Source organism: Lepus europaeus, chromosome 21, assembly GCF_033115175.1.
Source record: "Lepus europaeus isolate LE1 chromosome 21, mLepTim1.pri, whole genome shotgun sequence".
NCBI classification, from domain to species: domain Eukaryota; kingdom Metazoa; phylum Chordata; class Mammalia; order Lagomorpha; family Leporidae; genus Lepus; species Lepus europaeus.
The window spans coordinates 7220390-7243839 of NC_084847.1; the positions used below are offsets into that span (position 1 = coordinate 7220390).

The window sequence follows — 23450 nt, forward strand, 5'->3', positions numbered from 1 at the left end:
CAAAGTACTCTTCTCAAAAAGCTTGGTAGGAAATACAGATGGGCTGGACACTGGCTCTGCTGCTTGCTGGCACTGTGTCCTGGATGCAGATACCGAGGCCCTAATCTGCCAAACAGCAACCATGTGCTCTGCTTCCAAGGGTTGTGGAGAAATGAGAGGGTGAGGGCCACACTAACGAAGGACCAGTGAGCCTGCAGAGTATCCCACAGACCCGGTGGGCCTGCCAGCCAGGCCCAGGCCCAGGCCCAGGCTCTGGGCGAGGACTGGTGAGCAGCTGCAAGTAGAATTCTAGAGCCTCCTATCATGAACAAAGCCAATCTGAGGCCGAGTGCTCATTACTAACCACGAGACGCACAGGTGCTAACTCACCATTTACCTTTGCAGTGGCACCACGTAAATGAACAGCACTAAGAGCCCTCAAAGGCCAGAAGAATCCACAGTGAACAAGTCCACTGAGTGAGCAGAGAAAGCCAAGGCTACTCGTCAGTGTGGAGTTCCCAGGGGACTCCCACAGTCCCGAGCCCCCACTTACTTTGCCATCCCCTTTGGGGTTCAGATACACCACGTAGTGTCCGCCATGGTTATCGCCACTGTGAACGAGGACTGCATGGAGAATGTAATTTGCAGGGTCTTTAGGATCTGTTTTTTGCAAAAATTCATCAAGTGGTAATTGTTCCGGGAACTCAAACCTATTAAAGAAACATTAAGAAATTCAGTGTTCACTGACATCTAAAACACTGCACCTGTCTCCTACCCTAATGGCTTATCTGTAACAGGAAATTTAGGAAGCTACCTAGAAGGTCCTTGGAACCACATAAGATGACCGTTACTTAACAGAGTACATTACTTGTCTCCCAATATAAAATAAGGGAAGAGTTGAGAAAAAAAATGCCTGGAAAGCTGAAGACACATCACATGATTTAACAGCGGTCAGCCTTGTAACAGGACACAACGGACTCTCAGGCATGGTCTTCAGCAGTTCTGAAGGGAGCCCAGAGTCAGATCACCCACGGAAGCAACGCAACGTGACTGCATTTTTAAACCACCAGCGTCTTAAATTGGACTAACGAAATCAAATTGCTTCCCTGGGAGTCACTAAGGGTAAATGGAAGCTGGGCAATGTGGGGCAGCGGCAGCCCAGAGCGGGCACGTGCAGGGACCACAGGGCAGACTTCGTCTGGCTCCTCCCACTGCCGCTGACCCGTGCCACCAGACACCAAACGAGGGACTGCATGATTTTGTAAATAGTTCCAAATTCAAATAAAGCAAACAAAAACAAGTAAGGACCCCTCTCTCCCAATCAGCACACCAACAGGCTAGAACTGGTGTGGGGGCTGCCAACTTGTGAGCTCTCTCACCACCACTGCATCCGACACAGGGAAAACCACTTGTCATGGTGCACAAATACGCCTATACATTTAGCATCCTACAAACTTTAGCACATTCTAGAGGCCAGAACCAATTGAGATTACAGAACACGGGAGAATTCTATTCAAACAAGTTGCACATTTGAGGAAGCATGTACATCCTGGCTGAGATCAAACTGACCAAAAGTACTGGTCAACTTTAAACCTAGGACAGAAATAACTCCAGGCCTTCAACCAGCCATAGCAGGGCAGGGGCTGAGGGCGGGGAAGAGAAAGCACCCCTGATTCAAAAAACAACCGAGAAGAAGCGAACTGTGCAATCATCCTTGGCAGCACAGTTCTCCAGACAACAACACAAAAGGGAAACCCTAATAAATCAGGCCTAAAATCCAAGCAGCAGAGTGGCCGCTGGGAAGTTCCGAGCGGCACCCCACACACGTTACCTATCGTTGATCTTGATGTTTTGGTCCGTCTGAGGATCATACATGAATCTCATCAGCTGTAGATGTAACACTGGTGGCAATGTGAGGAATTTCACCCCTTTCTCTGCTTCCTAAACATTGCAAAAAAAAAAAAAAAATTACTTCACCTCTGCTCCTTTCTTGTTTTTACAAGACTGGACGCTGGGGACTTGCAGTGGGCAGGGCAGCAGTCAGGTTCCCAACTGGGGTGACTTTACAATCTTTGGTTGAGGGCAGCAACAGGGCTCTTTGGATTATACCCCCTAACTTGATGTCCAGCACTGGGAGATGGTCAAGCAAATTAGGGTCATCACTTGCTGTTGTATCATGGAGCCATGAAAACCATGGGAACCACAGAAAGCTCCCTCACTGGAGAGGCAGTGAACGCAGACCGCAGGAGCCTAAGATCGTGAGCGCTGTGGAGCACAGAGCAGGCCAAACGCCAGAGCACAGCTGTGGGCTGGGAGGACACAAGTGGGCACTCACTCCCTGGGACACACACCTGCTGCTCCCAGTCTCACGTCTAAGATGGCACTCTGCACCCAGGACAGCTGGCCTCTGCTGCAAACAAGGCCTCCTCTGCAGAGACCCTGACTCGCCGGCTCCAGGCCCTCGGCCGGCCTCTCGACTCACGTGAGTCGGCTGTCTTGGCTCCTCACTAACACAAGGCCCTGCCGACGGCGGTGCCAGCTGGGGCCCTCACCAGCATGCACGCCACGGCTAAATTCCAACCCCAAGCTTCCTCCCAGCTGCACACCCAACCACAGGCTGGAGACCGGGAGCAACTGGGGGCTGTGACAAGGCATTTGGGAACACGTGTGGTAGGTGAGCATGTCTAAGATGACAGAAATTCAGGAACCTAGTCCACAGTGAGGAATGACAAGTTTTAAACCAACTTCCAACTTTTCTGTCTCCCGACACTGCACACAGAGCCTACGTAATCAGGTGTTGTTCACACAGTCCCCAATGCGTGGGGCAGACAGGAGCAATGCTCGAGAGATGCTGCCATGTCTCCCGTGCCCAGCAGCCCATGCTCTCATCAACACTGCGGGATGACCTTCTGTCCTTCAGTTCAGCGCCCTGCGGGCCTCTGCACATGGGGACATTAATTGTGTGAGCTATACAGCACGGGAGGCGGTGGGAAGACTCCTTGTTCCAAGCTGAAGGACCTGCAGTCTAGGGCTGCAGACGGGCCCGAATGCAGGATCAGCGAGGACACTGCCGGCCCCAGAGCCTCTGACCCGCCCGCCCCTCTCGGTGGAGACTGTCATTTTCACAATGCTGCCTGCTCAGCCAGGGGCCCAAGGTCTGCAGAGCTGTGACCCAAGCAAACACACTCGTGCTTCAGTCCTGCTCCTCAGAAAACACACACGCCCCCAAAACCACTCACTACAGCCACGCCAAAGTCCAAGTGACCCAAGAAATGACACTTATGACCAGGAGAAAGTGACCAGAAAGTCAAGACCAACAGCAGGCAGGGGAGCAACGTGACAACAGAGCAGTGACAAAAGCTCCCGCATATGCAACCCCACAACCTCCCTGCCCAACGCCAACAAATCTGCGTGGAAGACACATTTTTAATTACCAATTAACCAAAAGAACAGTTAATAAAGGAGAAAGCTACCATGGGGACTAGCACACAGTGTCCAGTTACCTGCAGGCCGTGCTCCCCGGCATCGTACTTATTGTCACCATCCAGCTGTTCTACGGCCACATAATCCACAAATGACTCAAAGACTTGAAAGAGAAAGAGAAAACCGTCAACCAAAAACATCAGGAAAGCTTCGGTTACAATGTATCCAAGCTAGGTGTGAGAGGGACCCAGGAACTGTATGTACAGACAGTAATTTGCCACCTCTACTACACATATGCTAGCCCAGCTCACGGCACGGGTGTGTTTAAGGTATGTAAATAGCAACGTGAGACCCTTGGTTTCACCTTTATTCTGACTAAAGCACTTGTTAAAAAGCAACAATTAACACAGAATGGAATGTACAGAGTGGGCCACCAATGGGTGAACAGAAGAGCAGCGACGACAAGTTGGGAGGGCAGCTGGCCCCACTGCAAAGCGACGGGAACAGACAGCCCTAACATCAATCCCACACAACTGCTGCTCATGGACTCTAGATAAACAGAAACGGCAGAACCACAGCAAAATCCGACACAGGTCTTCATTTCAACTACTCTACCGAAGGGTAACGCAGGGAAGGGCAAAGGGCCATGTGCTGGGAAAGCCCTCACCCAGTCCAACCCACGCCTTATACCAGTGTCGGGAGCTCCTGCCCTCCCGTGCTACAGGTGCACAGCACGGAATCCCCGGCAGAAGGGTACCTTGGGGGACCCCAGGCTGAGGCCAGCTTCCTGCTTGGTTTTCAGGGTGCAGCCCAGGGAAGGGAAAACCAGCCCAGCACCTGGCTGAGCCTGGAGACAGAGGCGAGAGCCCAAGGGCCCAAAGGCAGCTCGCACTTTGGGAAGAGCACCCGCAAGCAGAAAGCCGCGCAGAACACGAAGTCTGCAGGTGGCTAACGGGCCGAGGACCTGCTGACACGCAGGATGTCTGACGCCTTTCCAAGGATGTGGGGACTCAAAAAACCGCAACTAGAAACTCGTCGTGCTCCCAGCCAACAAAGCTTAAATACGCTTTGAAAGAAGAAAACTGTGAGGGCACCTCCAGAAGTTTGTGGGAAAAAGCAATCAGTTTCTTTTGGCATACATAAATATTTTTAATCGATGCATTGTTTTTTTCATAACAGGCACTCAAGTAATTCATTAATGCCCCAGAACAAGGGCGAAAAATGCTCCTTCCCCTTTCTGCCCCCACCCCACCCCCCAATGAAACAATGGTGGAAAAAAGCTGGAAAGTTCAGAGGCTCAAGAGAAGAACCATTCAGGAAAAACGACACAGATGACAATCAGTAGACAGAAACACTGAGAAAGCTATTATTAATTACTGCCTTTGAAATATTATTTTCATCCACTTGAAAGGCAGAGAAAGCCCGAGAGGGGAAGTAACCAAGTGAAGAGTCCCCATGGGCAGTGTGTTCCCTCCCACGCACTCCTCAAATGCCCACCACAGCCAGAGCCAGGAACTCGAAACAGGTCGTCCATGTGGGTGGCAGGGACCAAGCGACTGAGCCATCACCGCTGCCCGTCAGCCAGGGTGCACACTGGCAGGAAGCTACAATCGGCATAAGGCTGGGAGGGAGACGGACAGGGGCTCCCGTGCAGGTACTCTGGTCTGAGAAAGGACCGTCTCAAGAAGCAAGAGGGAGATTTTTATATGAACACCCAGATCGTAGCTTCAGAAATGTAAGAAACACGGTGACTGAAATGAGAAGACATCAAGATTGGGATTCCCAGCAAGACAGACAGCACAAAGGCTTAGTGACTGCAGATGAAGCACTGTTCCTGAAGAGACCAGGACGCCAGGAGGCTGGCGGACGATTCCAAGTGACCACGTGGAGGGCCCAGGTGGAAAAGCCCGCCAGGAGCGGCCACACCTTTCCCCCACTACTGAAAGCACAAACCCACAGATCCAAGCTGCTCACTGAACAGCACGCAGAGAAACCCAGAGACAGCGGCAGCAGATCACAGAAAGCATCAACCAGCTACCTCCGGCAGCAGCCGTGTCTGGGTCGGGGGCAGGAAGCTGACACTTGCTCCACACCGAGGACCAAGGGAGGTGTCTCTAGCACACTGCTGAGAAAACAGGCCTAGAAGCCTCTCCTGCTGCAGAGGACAGGGAGGAATTCAGCGCAGCAGGAGCAGTCCAGATGGAACCACGCTCAGCAAACAGGAGGGAACAGCACAGAAACTGTAGAGGGGAAGTCAGATTTATTCATCCAAAAGTCAGAGTTACAAAGAGAGAGAGAGAGAATGAATGAATGAATGCCTATCTTCCATCTGCTGGTTCACTCCCCAGATGGCTGCAACAGCCAGAGCTGGGCCAGGCTCAGGTCAAGAATCAGCACTGCTTTCCATCTCCCACATGGGTGTAGGGGCCCAAGGAGATGGACAGGAAGTAGAGCAGCCGGGTCTTGAACTGGTGCCCATTTAGGATGCTGGCATGTCAGGCAGTGGTTTTACCCACTATGCCACGACGGCCCCTCCCACTCAATTTTAAAATCTTGTGGAGATATGACTTACGCACTAATTACGAACTCAGAAGCCCACACACAAAAAAAATCACTGAGTACGTCACAGAAGGCGACACCAAATGGCCAATAAGCATTTGATCCTTGATACTCAAGGAGATACACACCAAGACCTCAGTAGACTTCCACAAGAACACCCCGAGTCTGGTAATGTACAGTTCGGGCTGCTGCTCTCCCACAGAGCTCACAGGGCGAGACTGAAACTACCCTGGGGAATCCTCTAGCTTTGTCAGTTAAGCTCAACTTGTGTGTGCCCTGTGGGTCAGCAAAATGCACAGGAGCAATGAGCAGTCAATCTCATGTCAAAACACCTACAACTGAAAGCACTCCAAGAAGAGAGCAGGTCTTAAAAATAACTGTGGTGAGACCAGCACTGTGGCGTGGCAAGTAAAGCTGCCACCTGCAGTGCCAGCATCCCATTTGGGTGCCGGTTCGAGTCCCGGCTGCTCAGAAGATCCAGCTCTCCGCTATGGCCTGGAAAAGCAGTGGAAGATGGTCCAAGTCCTTGGGCCCCTGCACCCGCATAGGAGACCAAGAGGAAGCTCCTGGCACCTGGCTTCAATCGGTGCAGCTCCGGCCACTGCAGCTAACTGGGGAGTGAACCAGAGGATGGAAGACCTCTCTCTGCCTCTCCACTGTATAACTCTGACTTTCAAATAAAAAAATCTTAAAAAGCAAACAAACAAAAAACAACTGTGGTGTGTACTGCTAAAAAGGAATGTGATAAAGCAACGACAATAATCACACTATTACAACACAGGCGCATCACATGCATATGATGCTGGTCAAAAATCAGAAACAAAGACTGTGCGCACTTCAGCACCTAAGCCAGGCAAGCTTAACCTAAGAGGTGGGTTTCCTATTGTGTGTGTGTGGGGGGGGGGGGGGGGGTTAGCGGTCTAGCAGGACACGGCAGGCTGTCTCTAACCCACACAGAGATTCCATGTGTGTGTTCACCCCATGAGCTGTACACTTCAGAACGTGGCTGTAGATATGGCAGTGAAAACCACTTATAAAAACTGAACACTACACCAAAGCAGAAACTATCAAAAGCTTATGCCCCATGTACCCAGCACTTACTATTCTTCTTTCCTTTTATACTTAGCTGGATATCGTAATAATCTTCCCTTCTATCAGACCGATAGTCCACTTCTTTGCACTGAATGTAGGACTACAAATAAGCAAAGTAAGATGGTTTGAGTATTATTGGTCAAAAAATTTCCAATTCAAAAAACTTTCCAAATCCTTTGAAACTGGTCACATACCACCATTTTTCCTCTGAACAGTTTTGGGATGGTGCCTTCTACACACGTGCCTTTCATCTTATTTTCCACATTATCAAGCAACTGAAAGAGAAGGTTTTGACTTTAAATAAAGTTTCATGTTTAAGCAACATACAATAATTTAATATTCAACTAGTAAGTATCAATTGTCAAAGAAATTCTAGACTATAAAATACTATGACCTTTGGCATGCAATTATCAAAAACATACAAAATCATCTTTCTTGGTTGGATTTTTACAAATATATCTACATGCAACAGTTGAGGTTAACCTTTTATACAGCCTTTGGAATGAATTAGTAATCTGTAGTGCCTTTAGAAGCATTTTTTCATATTCATTTTACCTCTGTGGAAAAGCATGTAAATTGATCACTAAACTTAACTCGTAATGGTCCACACCAAGAGATTAGTGAGGTTGAGCCTGTCAACAGGATTGACTGGTTTGTCCATGGATATTTAATGAACTGGATTCAATCCAGCTAGTGCTGCAAAAAAGAAAACACACCTTGCCCAGCCAATCACCTTGAATAGCCATATTGTGTGTGTGTGAGTGTGAGTGTGTGTGTGTGTGTGTATCTCACATCACAACTGAAAGAATCAAATGGTGAACAAGTGATGGTGGGGTTGGGGGTGGGGAAACACACAAGGCTGCCTCGCAAGGAGCTCTGTGCACAGGAGGCTCTGGACACTAGAACATCGCAAGATGCTACTCTTAAGGGACACTGGGCCACTGGGACAGCTAACTAAGCCAATCTGTTGGTTCTCTGGTTAAGAAGTGACATATATACCAACTTAACAAATCAAAGCCTAGCATCTACTACGTAGATTCAAGCTTCCCCTAACACTTTACATTCAGTTAATTATTAAGTAACTTTCTACAGATTGTTAAACTAAATAAAATGCTGCTATTTCTTTCTAGCCTAGGGTGTTATCTGAATTAGGTCTGAGGTTTTGCTTGATAACTTCGGACACGGATTCAAAATATCCAATGTACGAACTACACAATTACTGCCTGAAACTTACCACTCGACAGAGCTCTTGCACATCATGTTGCATGAAGCTATCTAAGGTTTCCCACCTTTCAAAGATAAAATGGACAACTATAATTAGACCTCTCAATTGCAAATTAGTAAATTAAAAAGCAACTTAAGACTTCAAAACTAAATTGAACCATCAGCCCTGACTCTCAAATTAATTTTGAGAAGGTTACTTTAAGGGTTCTAACTCCAACAATTTTTTCAATGGACAGCACAGTCAGCATTTTTACCCTATTCTGAGGCTCACACTGCTGGGGGAGGCAATGTGGGCACTCACACGCTACAGCTCAAGGGCTGTTTGTTTCTGCAGCAAATCTACAGCAAAGCCTCGATTCCCCCACAGGCAGAGCACGCACAGGGCAGTACTCCAATGTCCAAGCCTCCCGGCAGGGAAAGCCCACACCGTGCGCAACACATACTTCCCTCTCTGAAGCACAGAGGGACAGGCAGAGGGCGGACACATACCCAAACGACTTTGTCAGCTTTTTTGTTCCCACGGGCTTGTCACTGTGCTGTAGTTCGTAGAACACTCTCTGTAAGGCTAACGGTACACTTTTAGATGAATCATCGCCCTCGGTCGGCATCATGTAGACAGCCTGAGAGAATAAATTTAGAAATAATTTAACTGCAATGTAGAACTATCATTTCTAGAATCAAAATGGCTGCAGTAGTCGCTATTGCTTTATCCCCAAACAGATCAGAAAAGTTAACCATTTTACCTAAAGCTCTCCAAAGAGGACCACTGTAATTTCACACCTCTTAGAGCAACATTTTAAGACATATACATTATATATACACTATGTGTGTGTGTGTGTGTGTATACATAAAAATGTGTTTGAAAAGCAGAGAGCTTGAACAAGAGAAAGCAATTGCCATCCACTGGTTCACTCCTTAAATATTCCTGACGGCTGGGGCTGCGTCAGGCTGGAGTTAGTAGCTAGAAACTCCAATCTGGTTCTCCCATGTAGGTAGCAGGAACTCAGTTTCTGGAGCCATCATCTGCTGCATCCTAGGGCATTAGTGGAGCAACACTGGGACTTGAACCCAGAAATTCTGATATAGGATGCAGGCATCTTGACTGCTGTGCCAAGTCTTTAACACTTGGGCTAACAAACTTACCAAAACTTGTGAGCAGAAGATTTGAAGAAAACTTAAGTGCTACTAAAATTATCCACATTCAACTACGTCCACTACGTAGCTCTTACCAGGGCAATCTGAACTAGCAAATGGCCCCCACATACATCTGGAGCACATGCTGCCTACACTGCTGCTCTGTTCATGTGAAATTCTCAGAAGAAAAGGGACCCCCCCCCCTTCAGTAGACTCACACTATGTCTGGGTGGGCACTGGGGCACAGGAGGCTACACTGTTGCTTGGGACACCTGAATCCCACACTGGAGTGTCTGGGATTGAGCCCCGCACCTGCTTCCCGTGCCACTCCCTCATGTGCACCCTGGAAGACAGGAGATGAGGGCTCCAGTGGACAGGCCCCTGACAACCACGCAGGAGACACAGACCGAGTTCCAAGACCCATGCTTTTAGGCTGGCACAGCCCTCACTGTTGCTGGCAATTTGGGAAGTAAAAACCAATGGATGGAGGATCTCTCTCAAACCCTTTCCAAAAAAAAAAAAAAAAAAAAAACCTTTATTAATATCCTCCAAAAAGGAAAACTAGACCTTGTAGCCAGCAAGTTTTCAACTCATCCATGCCAATACAAAACTCTTCAGTTGCCACCAATCACTTCCTTATTTACTCTCAGCACAATCTGTAAAATCATTTTGGCTGCAGCCAACTTTTGATCACCCAATGTAGCTTAAACAACAGCTGCTCACGCAGAGGGAATAAGTATGGCTTAACTGGGGGAGCCATGTGCTTTGCTGACCTTTAACACAGCCTAGAGAAAAGGGTGATGGGAGGCAGGGGAGAGGTCCACCCACTCACCTTTCGTAGCTGGTTTGTGAAAAACAAAGTCTGCAGCAGGCTGTTCATGTAACAAGTCGCTCCCTGGTTCTTTAAGCCCACATAGCCTGTGTGCTTCTTTGAATCCCACCTGGAAGATCAATTTGAGGTTAATGGTAACCAGGACAGGACCTCGCCTCTGCCACGTGTGTGGAGCCAGCCTGACACTTCTCTGTCACACACCATCAGCACCTCTTCTCCAACATCCCGACAGGGAACAAGGTCCATGCGCTCCTCGGCAGCAGACCCATTGTGCCCTCCAATGGCCACTGCCTCCTTTGTGTTTGCCCGAGTGCGTGGATTAGTGTCAACGCAACCAGCACGTGAACAGCCCTGGAACACGTCTGTTGCCAGCAGCACCACTGCCACTGGTCACGTCCCAGTTACATCACATGTGCTGGATCCCCAGCACAGCACGCAAGTCACACCTGCAGTCCAGCAACCAGCAGACAGAAAAAGCCCTTTTTGCTGTAGAAACAGACGACTGTGTAGTTGGCAAGTTTTAGTTCACACTTCTCAAACCCTAGAGCTTTTTTCCCCCTCATTTAACACGTGAGCGGCTTGAGAAGAAAGGGTCGATTTTGTGAGTTAACTGTCCCATCCTCTCCATCCGCAAGAGTACCAGAGGGAGGGCTTCCTGACAGCAGACTGCAGCTCCGCACTGCCCGCTGCACAGCCGTGAAGCTGTGCCGCGGCAGCGACTGAGCTGGTGGGGCGCGCTGGAGACGCTCACCACGTCCTCAGTCAACGGCACGCTCGGAGGCCCGGGTGTTGGTGGTGCGGAACCAGGCGAGGGTGCTGCTTTTCCACCTCACTCAATGCTGGGGCTGTCAGGGTCTCTCTCCCAGGGACAGCAGAGCACTCTACTGGGGTATCTCAGTACTGGTCCTAGCACCTCCACCAGAGGAGTCTACACGTGCTTCAAAAACAGAAACCCAGAGCTGGCGAGCTGACCACAACTACACGCCTAGTGCCCAGCACTGCTCAGCACACCAGCTATGGAAGGAAGGGTGGGGCAGACGTGTTTCTCCATGTGTACGTGTCGAATACATGCATCCCAAGTGTGATGATGCTGCTTTCACTGTAGCACAAAAGGTATTTTTCAATAGCCCCCACTTAAAGAAAAACTTACGCAACTCCATGGGGAGCATCGGCCTGTACAAAGACTTCAAATGTCACTTTGTCATCATCTATAAATCCTTTCTCAGAATCTGTCACTTCCTAAAAAAGACAAAGAAAAAGATCCAATTTCATAGGCATACATGAAAACTCACCTTTTTCCAAACAACCCCCAGTGACCCGTACTTAAAAGACTAAAATGTAACTGTTTAAAACAGCTTAGGTTCTGTTTCAATTCTGGAGTATTTTGATTGGTTTTATACGGTGATCTCAGAACAAAAACTGTGAAAGCCCTGAGGAAGCATCTGAAGGAACTGGCAGGTGCTCAGCAGAGCAGGGCTGGGCATGGCGTCCAGCGCCCTCCGGCGTGGGTACCGCCTGAGGCAGTAAGGCAGCACCATTCCATCGTGAGCTGCCCTGCAAACCATCAAGTTGCAGGAAACCACCTGACTGCTGCAATCAGGGGTCCCAGGGGCAGGCCTTGCAGCACAGCAGGCACAGCCCTGGCCTGCAGCTCTGGCTCCAAATAGGGGTGCCTGTTTGAGTCCCAGCTGCTCCACTTCCGATCCAGCTCCCTGCTGATGGCCCAAGAGCCTGGGGCCCTGCATCCACGTGGAAGACTCACAGGAAGCTCCTGGCTCCTGGCTAAGGCCTGGTTCAGCCCTGGCAGTTGTGGCTGCCTCGGGAGTGAATCAGTGGGTGAAAAAAATCAATCTCTCGCTCTCTCTCAAATAAATGAATAAACAAAAAAGGATCCCAAAAAGCATTTTATCTTTGAAAGGAAGTTTAGCCTGTCAGAAATCATCACCAATATTTCACTAAAACTAAGACTTGATCCCACATTGCTGCTAAAAACCTCAGCTAACAAACTGGGGAAAACACAAAGACACTTATCCAAACTGCAAAATAAGAATTCGTTCTAAAAGGAATAGAAGGATTTCAAGAACAGAAGAATTTTAGAAGCAACAACGCTGATGACAAATACACTGTTACTTACACTCCAGGCCATAAAATTGGAAAATCCCCAATCATTTTCTTTATGGAAGAACAAATGGCTAATGCGGCGACTGAACGACTTCTCATCGTCTCTGTAGTTTATTATCTTCAGTACTGCCTGTGCGTGACAAGACCACGACCTGTTCAAAGAGAATCACCTGAGCCTTAGCAGACGTATGCAACTGAGGCTTCCACAAGCAGTACAGAATCCCGTCTGTGCTTTCTCCCCCTCTCCTTCCGGGCTGGGCAGCATGTATTATCCCTAACAGAGACAAGGCTGTTTTCTCTGAATCCGTAGCGACTGCACTCAGGGTTTGCTTTTGTTCTTTACATGAGCCATCTGAAGCCAGAACTTGATTGGATCTAGACAAGCTTCCCCACTCTAAACACCAGTATCAAGGTCTTTTAGAGACTACAGCGTTTTTGTAGTGCTGACGCTGGCATCCCATGCAGGAGCACAAGCTCCAGTCCCAGCTACTGTGTTTCCCAGCCAGTGCCCTGTTCATGTGCCTGAAAAAGCAGCAGTCAATGGCCCAGGCGCTTGGGATTCAGCTACCTGGGAAACCAGAATGGAGTTCTTGGCTCCTGGCTTCAGCCTGACCCAAGTCCAGCCACTGTGGCCATTTGGGGAATGAACCAGTGGACAACAGATTGGTATCTGTCTCTGCCTTTCAAATATTTCTAAAATATGACTTTCAAAATAATCCAAAAATGAACAAAAAGAAAATGGTTTGGGAAAATAATTATGTCAAATGAATGAATCACTAGGCAGGTGTTTGGTGTAAGGATCAAGATACTGTCTGGGACGCTTGCATCCTGTTCCAGTCCTCTTTTTCCAATCCATTTATTGCCTATGACCACCCTTGGAGGCAGCAAGTGATGGGTCAAAGAGTAGGAACACCCAGGATGAGCCCAGCCCAGCCCCAGATACTACAAGCATTTGGGGAGTGAATCAGCAGATTAGATATTTCTCTGTTTCTCCCTCTCTCTGTCTTTCTAATAGGCAGTGAGAGAAGGGAGGAAGGAAGAAAAGAACATTGGGGGGAAAAAAGCTAAAAAGCAGCTGCATAGGGTAAGCCTGTGGACTGCACTGCCAAGTCAGGCACCAAGATCCAGCAGCAGCCCTGCCCCTGTGCAGACCTGTTCTTTCCAGAACCTCCCTGTCACATCGAGCAGGGGTGGCACTGCACTGAACCACTGGCTTCCTGGGTCTCACCAGTGGTGCTGTCCTGCCCAGGCACGGACAGATGCATCAGTGAGTCCCGACCCCCTGAGCATGGACACCAAACCCCAACCACAAGAGAACAGACCATCCATGCAGTCAGATTAGGGGTAGACCACGAAAAAGTCTCTGGACCAATATTTAAAAGCCAAAAATGGGGTGGATGTTTGGTACGTGAGAAAACAAAGACATACCACCTTAAAGTCCACTATAGAATGAATCTTTATAATTAAATGTTACACTTGAATGCTGAACTGATGTCAGACCCTTCACAGCAAGTGTGCCAGTGTTATTCGCATGGGTACTTTTTGCTTGGCCAGAATGCTTAGAATAGACATGGAGTTCACTGGATTTCTAACTGCTGCTCAGGCTGTAACTATGTAGGAACCCTCCCCCGCAAAACGATGTCCCAATTCTGATCAGATCACATAATGTACACACAGAACAAAAAAATCTAACCTGCAAGCATGTCCTAGCTAGCTATATAGCAAGAAACGGACTTGTAGCTTCCTAAACATTAAATAGACTGCACTTTCCTGGGCATCCACAGAACTGCTACAGCTCTATGGAGGACTCCAAAAGGCACCGTCGGGGAGTGGCAGGGACACTAGGGCCAATGTACAAAGTGTGACAGTGGGAACCACACTTTCTTCAAATAAGTCAACAGTGACAAGGGCAGGCATCTAACACAGGAGGTAAGCCACTGCTTGGGACATACACATCCCATACTGGAGCACCTGGGTTCATGTCCCACCCAGCTTCAAGTCCACCCTCCTGCTGATGCAAACCCTGGGAGGCAGCAGGTGATGGCTCAGACCCAGATGTGGTTCCGGGCTCTTGGCTTCAGTCTGGCCAGCCCCAGATGTGAAGACGTTTAGGGAATGAAACACTGGAAGGGAACATTCTTTTTCTTCCTTTTAAATAAATACCTTTTTTTAAGATTGAAGCTTTTTAGATCAAACCAATGGTGCAGGAAGTTTGAAATACTAAAAAAAGTGAAACCTCTCATTTTTGGTTCCATGTGAAGAAAGGAACCATCAAGATTGCTCTTAATGTTAAATTATAATAAATTCCCCCTTAGAAATTAAGTATTTTTTTTTCTAAATTAATCAGAGGCCCAGGTTATAAACTTCTCAAAGAGTGTTTGAATTTATGCTTTCTGAATAACCGAGGATGACTGGCTATCACAAAATGCAACAGCTGCGAGGCCCTGACGACCACAATCTTCTACTCAGGCAGTTACTTGGGGGAGGAGAAGCAAGCCAGGTAGCTCAGTGGTCACCTAAGCTGGTTGGCCCTGATTCCACGGGCTGGTAAGACTTAACAACATCAAACTTTTCATGTTTAAGAAAAAATACACTTCTAGTTTAGACAAAATACATACCCAATGAGTTTTAAAGAGAGAAATGTGTTTTAATCTAATTTTAAAATCTAAGGGCTATGCAGAGGCAGCAAGGAAATTTAAAGTGAAACTGAGTTAGCCGATCAAACGGGGCTTCCGATATGCAGTATGACTATGTGCATTTGTAGTTGCATCATTTAAACTGTCTTACGTGGAATCAGATTCAGCATTGCACTGCAGAAAGAATCCTACGCTTTTTTGGTGTGGTCTGTCTGGATAAAAGCGTGGCATCACCATAATCTTCCATGGCAGATTTCGCACAAAACACGGAGGGCTAAGGACCGACTCACTCAGTCTGCTGAAGCGCTCGACAGTGAACTGAAAGGTGGCCTCGGAGCGCCAACTGGTGTCTGCAAGAAAACATGTCATCAGTCACAGAGCCAGGCAGGAAGCGGCAGCACTAGCACAAATCGGCAGCAACTGGGCTACACAGTCAGTATCACTGCTAAAACCAAAACCTTTGTGGGAATGGCAGAGCAGTATTGTTTCCAATAGATTATTAAAGCCTCAAACTGAAGACAGTTTCTAAAGGAAATCCACCTATCAGGGCTAACTGCACACATGCCTTTTCTCTTGGATTCAGCGCAGTAGCACCCTCCACTCTACTATGTCTTAATTCCCAGCACCAAGGGAGCAGAGACTCTGGGCACACTTGTGGAAAGAAAAGCCTCGAGCTGTGGCTGTTGGGCAAGGGTGCTGAGCTCAGGGCCTGCGAGCCTCAGAGTGGGTGGGAGCTGGGCGTCCCTGATGCACGGCACTGCGAAAGTCGGCAAGATGGCTAAGAAGTCATCCTAAAAACAAACGTTACCTTCATCAGCTCACCATTTTGTGAATCAGCCTGGATTCCCCGTGTAGAATAATTAAAGGCAAAAAGCTAGAATTTTTTCCTAACATGAGTTAAAGGAAACATTAAAGGTTAACAAAAGTGAGGTTAACTTAAAGAATCAAGGCTCCCCGAATACACTGTCTGTTGGCAGCTTTGAACCACCCCCTCCTGGTGACCACAGGCCCACCAGTCCTGACACACCACTGCTGTAAGGGCAAGGCGCTCTCATGCCCACCACCATCCTGGTACTGACCAACACTTTATTTTAGCCAATAAAAGCATCACAGCAAGGTCGAACTGCTACAGAAGTTCCTAACGCTTTCTTTCATGTTCCATTCCTGTCTCCCTGCAGAATGGGAACAGTTCACTGACCAGCAGGGGACCAGGAGCACACTCCCAAGGGGTCCTGCTCTACAAACACCCAGGGTCTGAAATGCTTTTGCTGACCCCGCGTTAGGTGCTGATAATCCTGAGCAACGTGACCCCAGAGCACAAAGTAAGAACTGCAGGCCCTGGTGAAGACCACGTCCATCAGCACACACACCGTCAGCCACCCTCAGCCCCTGCGCCACAACCCTCCGTCTCCAAACTTTACGAACACAACCGACTTTCCAGCACAGGCTACCATCAGCATACAGAAATGGAAGTTTTTCCCTAACCAATCTTTGCTTAAGAAAACATGTCCATCAGTCCTCACAAGAGGGTAGTATTCTTGGCCAAAAGAAATAAAAATTAAAATGTTTGATGATTAACACTTTCACCTTCTTTTCACCCATCCTTTCACTGCACATGACCCTACCCAGAAGTCTAGGCACACGCCCCTTGCAAAGAGCAGCTGAGAGCTGGGTCCTGAGAGACAAATTATTTATCTGAGCCTCTTCACGTGGCAGGTCTGACCCTAGTCCCCTGGCAGAACACGAGTCCACTACTCGGCAAGAAGCATTCAAAGCAATGATGTTCTCAACCACTCACCAGACCACGAATCACAGCTGAGCAGCACCGCAACCCTGCCAAGTAGACAAGGGTAGGTAGGTATGACTCAACCACCACCCACCCGGTGAAGACAGTGAGCACTGTGGAGGTTAAGTATGTCACAGAACAACTACTGGATTTCAGTGACCCGTGCCTGGGGTGTTAAAATGCCACTCCTGGAGGAAGCTGGCCTTGTGGTACACCAGCATCCCATACTGGAACACCAGTATAAGCCATGTGGTTTCCAATTTAGCTCCCTGCTAATGCGCCTGGGAAGAGAGTAGATAGAAATGGCCCAATGACAGGTCCCTGCCAACTGATGTGCCAGGACAGAATTCCTGCTTTCTGGCTCCTGGCTTTTAGCCTGGCCCAGGTCTGGATGTTGCAGCCATTAAGGGAGTGAACCAGTGGATGGAAGATAACTGTTGCTCCCTCTCTCTCTCCTGTTTTTCTGCCTTTCAAATAAATATCTCAATGTTTTTTTCTTTTTTTTTCCGTAATGCCACTCCTGGATATTAGCACACCATGAAACACAGATGGCAACACGATCAGCCAATAGCTTTCCCTATGCTAAAGAGGCCGTATCTACTGGACTGTCAGAGTAACCAGGGACAATCACCCAAGGACCTGATAAAGTTCTGGGTTGCAGGGTTATGCCTTTCTGATTCACCTATTCTATGCAATTCAGCTCTTCATAGGAAGAGATTAGATACACACAAAATCCACACTATAAATGCCTTCTTACCCTTCAAGTATTAAATGGAACCACACTGGTCAAAGTCTACATGATCCTAAGTCTACCAGATCTTCTCCAGCGCCCTCCCCATTCCTCCCTCAGAGGCTGATGGCCTACCCCACTACTCCCTGAGTCCACACTGACCTGCATGGGGTGTGTGGCCCATGCTTGTTGAATCACATCCTGCATTCCTGCCTCACACAGGGCACCTTCTTAGGACCTGAGGGAATTCAGCATGAGACTCCATGCCAATGAAAAATCCCTTCCATAGCTCTAAAGGCTTTGGACTAACAGAATAATTGAAATGTTGTATTGAGTACCTGCAGGAAGGCCTACAAAAAAGTAGTAACTTCAAAGTCATCTGTAACAGACATGGCCAACCAATAAACAGCTTTGTTTAAGCAAAGAAGTGAAACAGTACTGGGAGCCTATGTACTATTTTTGCAACGTTTTCAAAACTTAAAAAGCACACTGGGGATTACAAAGGACACCTCCTGCCTACAGAATCAGACTCATTAACTGGAGACTCCAATCTGCCTGGACGCAGCAAACGCCACAGTACACTGCCACTGAGCCAGGCCTCTGGTTTCTGTCAGTGGCAGGATGATGGGCTTCCACTAAGTGCTGTCACCACACACCCTGAGCCCCACATCCCCTGCAGCAGCAGACAACACAGAGCCCAGAGGTCCCAGCATGCCCTTCTCATAGCATCTTGACTACGTGGGTTGAGGCCAATGAATGGCCTGGGCTTTATGTGCATGAAGAAACCACACAAAGACACAGGAATTAAGATTTTTTAGTCAGGAAGCTAAGCCTTCCTGTGATCTCCAGGTCCCCCACACCCCAAACCTGTCTGCAGACACCCACAAACCCAGATCCATCTAAGCTTTCACAAGCCATACTTGCTCTGAGACTCAGGCAAGGAACAGGAAACTTGACTGAGGGCTGGAAGTTGATCTATGCTTGCCTACGCTAACAGGATGTGTGCGTGCTCTCTTCCTAACTCACATCCCCACTGTCACGCATAATGAAGCTATGCAGAGTAACTTCATACAAAACGTCCTTACTAAGGATGCCCCTTTGCTTGTCAGTCAAGTCCCTGACAATTTGGCTACCCAAAAAAAAAAAAAAAATCTAAGCCAGGAACTCCAAGGTCGCATGTCCTTGTGTGAAATGGCAAAAGGAGAGGCAGGGCAGGGGTGCTCCAATCCAGGGTCTTGGAGAAGCAGCACAGATTAGGGTCAGGAGGGGCAGCTCTGGCTCGTGCTGCACGACACAGAACTGTCGATGGCAGCCCTCTTTTCACAACACACTTACACCCTGCCGGACAGGGTTTCACAGGAAGTATTGCAGCCGGGAATATGCCTCAGCTAAGATTCTGCCCCCAGAACCAGAACCGTCTCCCGCCCTCCCCCGACCCCTGCCACCACAGGAAGGAGTTCAGAGGGATGGACTGAACTGAGCCACTGGCCGGCCCCAGGGCCGCTCCAACCCAGGCCCCAGGAAGGCTATTTTCTCCACTTGCGCTCACTTTCCGGTCCTGTGACTCAATGCCATTATTTACTACTGCGAATTTGCCTAACACTACAACGGTAGCCCTTGTGTCAGGGATGGCACTGGGCAGACAAGTGGCTCATTGTGACCTTGACAGGGGGGCACTGACACCTCGCTGCAAGGGCAGCCCGCCACAAAGCTCCACAGCTGCTGAGAAACTGCCTATGCCTGCACCTGTATTCCTCCCCAGCCCTCCCCGTAAAGAGTGGGCAGGCACCGGAACCCACTGCTCTGAACTGTCAGAGCCAGCTCCTGCACCGGCTCCGACTGGCCTCAACACCGCTGCTGGCGCCTCACACCTGGCCGTGCCTCCCCTGATGCTCTCCCTGAATACTCGGGCTGTCTCCGCTGTCTCCAGTCAGACCACCAAAGCCCAGCAACCAGAGACCACACCCACACCGCTGCCCTTCCTCTGCAGTGGAAAGCGCACTCCACGGTAACAAAGCAGCGGGTGTAGACCACGCCTCTTTACCTTCCTCAGATATTGCCTCAGCCAGCTGCCAGGGGGTAACCGCACTGTGAGAGAACTCAACTACGGCTGCGGGTTCTCATGGAGGCTCAACTTTTGGCAGGAGGTCTGAGCGGCAGTCCTCTTGGCGGTGCGCCCGTGACTGATGGTCTCTTTCAACTGCCCCGTTACTCCCCTGGGAAGGACACAACCCTCGTGAGGATTGATGGACATGCTTTGACAGAACACGGTTTCATATCACACTGCAAGATTCCAGGGGCTGCATAAAGCAATTACTGGCTGCTCCCTTCTCAGGACTCTGACCTCGCCGAAGTTTAGGTCACATTATCTGATAAATTGTAACAGGAATGTCTCTAGAGAAAAAAGTGGTCTCCTAGACACAAAATGCCCATGCATGTACATACGCATGTGCTTTCTCACATGGAAGCCACAAACCAAAATCTAGTGTGGGGGGAAGAAGCCCAAAGCTTGAATCTGATTTCACACCCAATCGGAGCGGGCAGGGACTATCAGCTACAAACGACTGAGAATGCTCTGGTAGGCCAAGTTCCAATGTCTGGAAGCATCTTGCTGCAAACATAAAGTAGAGTAAGATGTGCATGTTGATTTGAACACTAGCCAAGGCAGGGGACCACGGGCCTGGGTAAAAGCCCACTGACTGCAGACTGGGCTGCACAGGCCTCCCTGCCTGGGCTATGGAGCTTTAACTTACCTTGGGGGTTTGTAGACCATCATGAAACTAAAAACCAAACAAGAGCCTAAGTTCCCTCAGATGTAAACTCCTGAAAACTAGCTACTCTCCAGAAACTCAGAGGCACAAGGAGAAAAGGAAGGGGCACATCTGTGCATGACTCCGACCGCTCTCCGCCCGCCGCGCCAGAGCCAAGCACAGGTACTCACCGTCCTCCATGTCCTCCTCCGTGTTGCTGTGCCCGTCGCTCAGGGCCACATTGCCGTTGATAACAGGGTTTTGAGTGATTCTGGGTGGGTCATCTGTATCTCCAGCTTCAAAGAAAACAAAGACACTCCATGGGTTTTACCTTCATGGTTTTGATGAAATAAACAAGAATACATTTACTTTTGACAGCGTTCACTGACTACTAAACTCCAACTCTAACGCACACAGAAGATGCACTCTAAAGCATAGTTGCTAATGTTTAGTAAATATCAATTTTACTGCTTTCAAACGTTAAGGAGAATCTGAAAACAGGCTATTCACCACAATCTGAGCCATTTGCAGTGATACTTATGTAATGAAGTTTTTCTGTAAATTCTTAAATGACTCTTATTCTATGATAGCTAATGAGCTTAGATTTAGGAACCTTTCATAACTGAAAGCCTCTACTTTGAAAAGGTTCCATAATTTACTCAACCCTGGGGCCAACGCTGTGGCACAGCGGGTAAAGCCACTGCATGTAGTGCCAGCATCCCATATGCGTGCCAGTTCGAGTCCTGGCTGCTCTACTTCTGATCCAGCTCTCTGCTATGCCCTGGGAAAGAGTAGAAGATGGCCCAAGTCTTTGTGCCCCTGTACCCACGTGGGAGACCTGGAAGAAGCTCCTGGCTCCTGGCTTCGGATCAGCCCAGGTCTGGCCATAGTAGCCATCTGGGGAGTGAACCAGCGGATGGAAGACCTTTCTCTCTGCCTCTGCTTCTCTGTAACTCTGCCTTTCAAATAAATAAAATAATCTTTATTTAAAAAAAAAAAAAAAACCTACAAGCTCACTGAGGTTACTAAACAAACAGTACAGATTATAACAAACATCTAGAGCTTGTCACTTCAAACACAAGCCAGTGCCTTCAACATCTAATCATCATATTCAAATGTCCTGGTGGATGACTTCTATATAATTACACAAAGAAAATGGAAAATATTCAGAAACCAAAATAAAATGGGCTTGTCACTGTAAATGCTTGCTAAGAATCTGGCTTGAAAAACAATCAGGAGCTTGAATTCATAACTTGTAACATGACAAATATGAGGTGCATACTCCAACATTCTAATCACTGGCTCTATTCATTAGCTCAAAACACAATCTTCTCTTAAACTGACAATAACTTGAAAGTAAAATAAACCACACCAGGCCATTAGGACTTAGGGATGTTCATACCGCCCATGGAAATGCACTCTTACATACCACAACAGTTTGCTACACCTAATGATGGTCCCATGCAGTCTACAGAACTGGCATCCTGGTAGTGAGGCTCTGTCATGGAGTCTCAGGTACAAGAAGGAGAGGCGCTTCAGTCAGACATGGGTGTGAGCTGCGTCTTCCCAATTCCAGAGCCCTTCAAGCCTCTGGATCCAAATGCATCTTGATTCAGCACCAAGGACAGCATCCCTCCCAGTCTTCAAATCCCAACTTCTGCTTCACAAAAAAATCTCTCCATTGATTCCTATACAAAACAGTGCTTTCTTCCCTTCTTAAAATACTCAAAATACTAAAACTTGTATTACCAGCCAAATTCAGACATTTCAGATTACTTCTGATCTCGATTAACTCAATGACTATGTTAAAAGTGGAGCCAGGCTGTGGCCTAAGGGGTAAAGCCGCCACCAGCAGTACGTGGCATCCCATATGGGCTCTGGCTGGAGTTCTCCCTGCTTCACTTCTGACCTAGCTCCCTGCTAATGTGCCTGGGAAAGCAGTAGAGGATGGCCCAAGTCCTTGGAACCCTGCACCCACATGGGAGACTTGGAAGAAGCTCCTTCCTGGCTCTCTGCTTCAGATGAGCGCAGCTCCGGCATTGCAGCCAACCGGGGAGTCAATCAGTGGATGGAAGACCGACCTCTCTCTCTGCCTCTCCTTCTCTGACTTTCAAATAAATAAATCTTTTAAGAAATGAGAACCACACATACTTGTAGGAAGTCTAAAACTGTGGCAAGTTATATAATTCTGCAGTTGTGAATTCAGTGCTGTAAAGACAGGACCTTTTATTTTCTATAACTTGTAACTGTGAGGTGTGTCAAGCAAAGCACATCAGAGACAGCATCCCCATCTTCCAAGATGATTGGAACAGCGAGAGCTGGGCCAGGCTGGGTTAGGAACTCAATCCCGGTCTCCCTTGTGGGTGGCAAGGACCAAACCACTTGAGTGTCACCTGCCGCTTCCCAGGGTGTGCATTAGCAGGCAGCTGGCGTCAGGAAGGCCGTCCAACAGGGACATGTGGGCATCCTAACCAGCCTCTTAACACTTAAGCCAAACACCCACTCCAGATGAAAGTTATCCGTGATTTCAAGAGGACCACGGGAACCAGACAGTGAGATCCTCATTTTGGTGACTTGAGTATTTTTTCATCAAAAGTTATGGCCAAATAAAAACCAAGATCGATTCAAGGGATGCATGGATCCTCTAGTCATGATACCCTACAGCATGGCATTGGAAAAAAGAAAATTGTAGCCCAGTCTCTTGGAAGTTGGACCAAGTCCAACGGGATGACTGAAGAGAGATCAGTATTTTACGGCACCGTTCTATCCGAGAGGACAACTCTGAAGCAGTTCCCTGAAATGCACCAAACCGCAAGTCAGGTTCCACATCTGGGCTAAATTCTCCTGAGCAGTGCCCCACCTTTTACATCCAAATTGGCGTATTTGTGTTGTTTTGACCAACTTGTCCCTTACCACCCATCACAGGCTTGGAGACAGACAGTGACCAATGTCAGAAGAGGTGCAATGGCAAGAGGCCACTGGCCAGTCCCCCTGCACCTCAGGAACCGGACCTGGCTAACACCAAGACCCAGGAAGTTCTCAACCACCCAGTGACAGAGTCTGGCGAAGGGACTGACTGTCCAGCAGTTTTTAAACAGTTCCTCAATAATGAGTTAGTTCTGAAAGAGAGAACTGAAAAGTTTAATTAAGACACAGTAAACCCTTGGACAGGAAAAAAGTTATC

The 23450-nt window shown here is 48.4% G+C and overlaps 1 protein-coding gene across 1 annotated transcript in view; it reads right to left on the minus strand.

Annotated features, from left to right (window-relative positions):
- Positions 1-23450, minus strand: part of USP7 (ubiquitin specific peptidase 7) — a 59870-nt gene that overhangs the window by 11158 nt on the left and 25262 nt on the right. The window contains exons 2-13 of the mRNA XM_062179763.1: positions 20458-20562; positions 15152-15350; positions 12378-12516; positions 11394-11482; positions 10244-10352; positions 8767-8897; positions 8288-8342; positions 7248-7328; positions 7063-7153; positions 3483-3565; positions 1811-1920; positions 533-689 (exon numbers count right to left, since the gene is read on the minus strand). Of these exons, the coding sequence (XP_062035747.1) occupies positions 533-689; positions 1811-1920; positions 3483-3565; positions 7063-7153; positions 7248-7328; positions 8288-8342; positions 8767-8897; positions 10244-10352; positions 11394-11482; positions 12378-12516; positions 15152-15350; positions 20458-20562 (1349 nt within the window). The remainder of the gene's footprint in view (positions 1-532; positions 690-1810; positions 1921-3482; positions 3566-7062; positions 7154-7247; positions 7329-8287; positions 8343-8766; positions 8898-10243; positions 10353-11393; positions 11483-12377; positions 12517-15151; positions 15351-20457; positions 20563-23450) is intronic.